At 39.8% G+C, this 6,591-nt stretch overlaps 1 protein-coding gene across 4 annotated transcripts in view; it reads right to left on the bottom strand.

Moving 5' to 3' along the window:
- mcf2la (mcf.2 cell line derived transforming sequence-like a) overlaps nt 1-6,591 on the bottom strand; it is a 54,804-nt gene that overhangs the window by 13,062 nt on the left and 35,151 nt on the right. For all 4 annotated transcript variants that reach the window (XM_035677533.1, XM_035677534.1, XM_035677532.1 and 1 more), the window contains exon 4: nt 5,288-5,378. In XM_035677533.1, the coding sequence (XP_035533426.1) occupies nt 5,288-5,378 (91 nt within the window). The remainder of the gene's footprint in view (nt 1-5,287; nt 5,379-6,591) is intronic.

Genomic DNA, 6,591 nt, shown 5'->3' on the forward strand with positions numbered 1-6,591 from the left:
AGTAGCTGATTCCTGTCTGTGTGGAGGAGGTCTTCTAAAAGTGTCAAACTCCACTTCTGCTCTTCGCAGTTCATTTATTTTTTGGCTTACACACACACACACACACACACACACACACACACACACGCAATCTGCCCGCTGTGATTTTGATGAAAGGTTGGAAAATTCAACGCTCGCTCTACTTTCCAATTCCCACCCAAACTGACGGCATACTTTAAATAACACATCTGCAGATAATAAACTGTAGAATAAAACCGCACTAAAACCCATGTAAGCCAACATGTATGACTGCATGTTTACATATTATATTTGTGTTCTTCTATTGAGCTAGCTAACCAACAACACACCCCAAAAAACACACTGAGCAATCTATCTGGAATTGGTACCCATTAAATTCAATAAACCCTGAGAGGTCTTGCTTTAATTTGTACCTCTGCATTAACATGATAATACACAATCTGCTCGCTGCATTCCCCCGACACACATGAACACAGACATGCTAATGCGCATACACATCCCTGGACACACTCTTGTACATTAAAGTGATGCATGCACACACACGTACACACTTCTCACAGATAAAAAGCACACATAAATAAATGATAAGGATTAGAATATCATTTTCTGTTGACCAGGGTGATTTATATTCTGCCTGAGAGGACGCAAGAAGGAAGCTCACTTCATGTCCCCCTAATGACATCCACATTGTTCTCCTGGGAGTTGGACAGCCACCATATTAAACCACTGCCCTCCACATGCTCAACCCCCCTCCATACATCTCACTGCTTTTGATTTTGGACATGAAAGGAGTCCCAATTATGACAAAGAGATTCAAAAGTGAATCTTGACTGAGGCTGCAGCACCTATAACTGCTTTTTTAGCCGGTTGTAACAAATACAAGCCTGTTGTTCGCACCGGCTGATGGAGCCGTCTGTGCCTTTGCCCTGCAGCAATGATCCTGTATGCTTGAATGGCCGCATATTTATTACCCTAAATCACAAAGATGAGCCACAACAGAGATGAAGGTGTCCCATTATTATTAGAGTGCAACACATGTGTCTTCACCCTCTTTACTCTAATTCAATTCTCCTATTTGGATGGTGGATCTACAGTAAGATGGTGGAGTAAATATAATAGAAAATATGGACGATTAAGTGTTAAAGCATCCAGAAAGGATACTGAAACATTCACTAATAAGAGAGGGAACAGTTCAAAGCTGTCTTTATTTATTGGGAAGCTACAATAAACGTATGTTGTCTATTCCAGGGCAGGAAAATTAAAGGCTGGTAAAGGTTATAAGTGACTAGAATGGCCCTTTACAGTAATTCAATTTTGTGGAAATATTGTAAACAAATGATATAATGCAATTCATTTCAGGTTAGAGAGTTATAAAAGTCACTTTATTTAAGGCTCTACTTGGAATTTCATTGTAACTGTCAACTGGAGGTCATCCTAATTTGTATTTACCGCTACAGAACATCACTGCACACAAGACTAAAAACCACTGGTCGGCTCCGTCTGTGGATTGTCACTGTGAGAGCATCTGTGTATGTGCTGTACACTAATCTCTGGCTTTACATGACAATACTGCCCACTCCTCTTTTTGTTTCCTTTCCAGCAAATGGCAGCGGGCGACCTTGAACAACCTTGGTTATAGCAAGCGCGTCTCACGGGAAGACGAACGACCTTCATTCTCCAGCAAGACCGCGTGCCATTGGCTGCCGGTGGACAGAGCAGGCGTGCCCACAGAGGACACCCACCACAGGGAAGTGAGGAGGAGAGCATGTGAGACACTCCTACCACCACCTGCTCTTCATGCCTTCAGGTTAAGTTGTAGCGCTGCCTGCTTTCACCATGGACTTTTTGGGAGAACAATTCACACACATTACTGGATGTATTCTGCTCCCCCTACATGAAACCTGCAAGGGCTTGAAAAAAAACTGATAAGACTTTGCAAAGAAAAGTCTGGATTTAAGATGCTTTTGTTTCTTGAATCTGATGGTTTACACAGAAGGATAATGTATTTGGATCTAATATACATTTAATGCGTTATTCCTTCTTGTTCTCTCTGTTTCATGTCATCTGTGTGCAGCCGTTTGTGTTGATGGCACTTTAATTGCTTGGAATTCCCTAACATGCCAGGTCCACCACCAACAAGATAATTATTCCCTAACCAGCTGGCAGGTCAGCACGGAATTTGTTACATGTGTTAAATAGGAAGCTGTAGAATTACATTCAACATGATAATTTATGACAGAAACACACATGTGCTGCTTAACTTTAGGAAACAGGAGCCCCAAATCATCTCACCATTTTCTTTGTTAGCAGTAATAATAATAAAGATACATGAACAGGCATTTCAAGTACAGCTGAAAATAAAACTACAGCGTTCCCAGTTGTTTCAAATGTTACTTTTCAAATAGCTGTGTGGGAAGGGAAGCAGAGGAGCAGAGAGACAGTAGAGGCACAAAAGCAGAACAAAGAGGAGAAGTAATGGGTGTAAAAAAAAAAGAGGACAGAGAGGTGATCAGCAGGAGAGGTAAAGGGAGGATGGGAGATCCTGCAGAGAAGCTTCTGCTATCATGCTGATAAACTCCCATCTACCTGTACATCAAACTGCATGGTTTCTACTGGGTGTGAGACACGTTTTACCTTACTGTAGCTTTATCACTATTGTCTTTTATCTTTCCTTAGTTTTATTGTGGTCAGTGAGAGCAAAGACAAAGCACAGATGACAAGGATGTATCTGAAGAAGGCAAAAACATTTCAGGGAAGCATTATTTGGGCCATTCTCATGTTTTGTGCATTAAATATAAGACTATGTCCAGAAGCTGGTAAGGTTAGCTTAGCATAAAGACTGTAAAAAAGGGAAACAGCTAGTCTGGCTCAGTCCAAAGGTAAGAAAAACCACCAATAAGCATCTCTACAGTTCACTTATGAACATCTTGTTTGTTTAATCAAATAAAATCTGTGGATTATGCCAAGACTCCCAGAAGTCACTACAACTGGCCAAGAAATAGTCCCACACATAATGCTGCTAATTTACACTTTTTTTGTTTTATATGGATTAAACAAATGAGATATAGCATGTTAATTAGTGAGCTTTACTGGTGCTGGTAGGTTGAATTTGTATCCTTTGGACAGAGCCAGACTACCAGTTTGCCCTCTGTTTCCAGTCTTAATGCTAAGCTAAGCTAACCAACTGCTGGCTCCGAATTCATACTGAACGAAAGCTATGAGGTATCAATCTTTTAAATCATTAAATTCAATCAATCTAAATGTTGCTAAGAAAATTAATAGTCATATAAACCTAAAATGTTGAACTATTGCTTGAAAGGGAAAATCAGTTTTTGTGATAAATAAAAAATTTTTGGAGGGCATTTGTGCCTTTATTAGACAGTATGACAGCGAAGAATCACACAGGAAATCTGGTTCACTTACTAGAACTGAACCACGGACATTGCAGTTATGTGGCATGAGCAGTAACCATTCAGCTACTAATGCATGCCAAACAATAGTATTAATAATAATAATAAGAATAAGAATAAGAATAAGAATAAGAATAAGAAGATAAGAATAATTAATTACACTGACAAAATGGTAATATATGGTCAGTCACCAGTTAATAAAAACATAAGATGGTTTGGTTTAGTGTTCGTGAACTGTTCTGAATCTAGTCATCTATTCACAATGTTCACACTTGGCCTGTAAAATACTGTTTCCATGTATCTTGGTTTGTTTTTCATTCTTCCACGTGGATATACAGTAACACTAATTAAAAACAGACAGACAACTACTGATTGGTTCCCTGCTATCACAACAACCCACAGTCCATCACCGTCCATTTCAAGGACATGGACTGAGCCAATGGACTTGAATAAGATAACAGACCCGGAATGGTCCATTGTGACTGGTGGGGGAGTACCTTGAGTGTGTAGATGTTTGTGTATACAGATTAAACTGACATTGTGGAGTTCAGCCACTAAAGAAAGGAGCTTCATAATGAATTATTGTCACAGTGGGGATAGTTTCTTAGAAAAACTGGGAAGACCATCAGGTTTGATGATAATCATTGTCCAATTAGCATATTTTAGCATATATCTGCATATATTTAACACACTAAGCAGTGTAATACAGGAAGAGCATTTTAACAACAGCTGTGTAGGGTGTGGTGAGGCTTCATCCTCGTGTTGGCAGAGCTGGTTAATCATGATTCAAAGATGGAGTGTATGGAGGACAACGTAAAAATCAAGGAAGCCAAAAAACTAGAGCCAAACCAATATGGGATTTTTGAGACGATTCCAATATTAGAGGGGAAAAATTCACTGTTTACCAACATAGTGGCCAATAGATTAAATATTTGAGCCGGAATGAAAATAAACCTTATCTGTGTGGATTATGCATCAATTTTGCACTGATATGACTATGCAAAGATAGCCAGAAGGCTGCCTACCTACACAACTAACTCTATTAAAGAACATTTAAATGTAATACAAGGACTTTTTAACTGGTTATGAAAGGGTCTCAATTTAATAGTGATGGCTTCTGTATGACACAAACCAAACCCAAGAGCCATGCAAAAGTGAGAAGATTTTGTTTTTCTGTTCATGATTCTTTTCCCTCTCTTCCTCTTTGCCTTCTCCTGATTCATCACTCCCCTCCTTTCCTTTTTAAGGATCTCCCATGGACCCCTTTTATTTCCATCTTTTTGCTTCACTCTTTATCATCTTAGAGAAGTCTAAGAAGTCCAAGAAGTAGGCTAGTAGGCTAATGGCACACAGATACAACGCTGATGGTAAAGAATGAGACTAATAGCTCACACAGTTCGGACTTTGTATATCTAACAGGACAGAATCTCACTGCACACACACATGCACACACTACGCTCACACGTTGTGAGACTCCACCACCCACTCCAGCATAATACGCTATTTTTAACTCCCCTCCTGCCTCGTTCCAACAGTCGCCTAATTGCCAGTACATGTCCTTCATATGCACAGATAAGGAATAAAAGCAAACTAAGCTAAAACACATGCACATAATGTACAGTTTGCACAAGCCAGCTAATGCACATGTAAGACCAAAACATCCATTACTGTAAGTGGTGCCATGGCAAACCAAATTACACACACACACAGCTGACACCAGCAACTACACCCACAGACCCATGTTTAAACAGGCATTAACATGTGTAGAGTAACGCACACAACCACCAAAACAGCCATTTGTAGTCATCAGTGATCAGCAAATGATGCACAGACACATGCACAAACACACAGGGTCTTACAGCGATGCGGAGCAGGGTAGCCCTGACGGCGGCCCATCGGTCCAGTCGTCTGTCGATGACCAGGATGAAACCCACTCCCGATGCTGCAACGCTGCAGGAAAGAAGCACACACTGTTATTACTGCCAGGGAAACCACTTTTCTATGTGTGTGTGTGTGTGGTGTGTGTGTGTGTGTGTGTGTGTGTTTGCAAACCCCCAGGTTTAAGTAGAAATTCTACAGGTCTTAACATCAGGTCAAACTACTGTTTGTGGCACCACCATTTAAGTCTCAAACAAGTGGAAACTTTATGGAGCAAATGGATGTGCATGTTTGGCCTCAAACCAGGTGTCCCATAAGTGAAGCTGCAGGAACTCCCCAGCTAATCATTTTATGCCTCCAACTAATTGAACATGATCCATGCATTGATGCCTTAATCACTAAGAACACTATAAGTATTATACTGTATCATATATACTAATAAGAATGACTCTAATCCTCAAAATAAAGATTGCACATTTTCAAAAATATCTCCATCTTTGGTTGCTGATCCCCATTGCTATTGTAATTCTGCACTGCATTTCCCCAGAGATCATATTGTCTCCTCCAACCAGTGTGGCCCCGCCGATGTGATTCAACCAACAATCCATTAATCTAACTATTAATTTTCAGTTTACTGTACAGTAAAGTGCTGGCCACTCACTTGCCTGGTTACAGCTTTTAAGCTGAAGTTCCGATTAGCTTCAGGTTGGGTCCACTATAAGTTGACACATAATATTATAGTATGCTATATACATATGTATATATATTATATAGTTATATACACATGTTATACATAGCATACATATATAGTATTATATATATTATATATATGATATTATATATAGGCTATTATTTAATTTATAAAAATTCATATAAACAAGTTGACAGGACTTTGGTGGTCTTTGCTGGTCTTCAAGGTCTTCATTTTGGAATTAAAAAGCAATGGTAGGGAAAAGTTAAAACCCTTGGTACCCAACCCCTGTCTGTTCAAATCATTTGTCCATCAGTGATGAATTTTATGAGAGCGGCCTTGTGATTTACGCATTGGCAACCTTCTCTGTGATAATTATGTGTGTGTGTGGTGTTGATATATGAAAATCTTGGCCATTCCATGATCCACCCAGGCCAGTGCCATAATGTAGGCAGGCCCTCAATCTAAGCTAATGTAGTGCGTGTGTGTGTTGTGTGTGTGTGTGTGTGTGTGTGTTTGTGTTGTGTGTGTGAATGCAGTATTTTATCAGTCAAAGGTCGCTGACATGCATCTGACACTTAAAACCACAAGCAA

Source organism: Morone saxatilis, unplaced genomic scaffold (genome assembly GCF_004916995.1).
Source record: "Morone saxatilis isolate NCDOM2014 unplaced genomic scaffold, NCSU_SB_2.0 Contig6, whole genome shotgun sequence".
NCBI classification, from domain to species: domain Eukaryota; kingdom Metazoa; phylum Chordata; class Actinopteri; family Moronidae; genus Morone; species Morone saxatilis.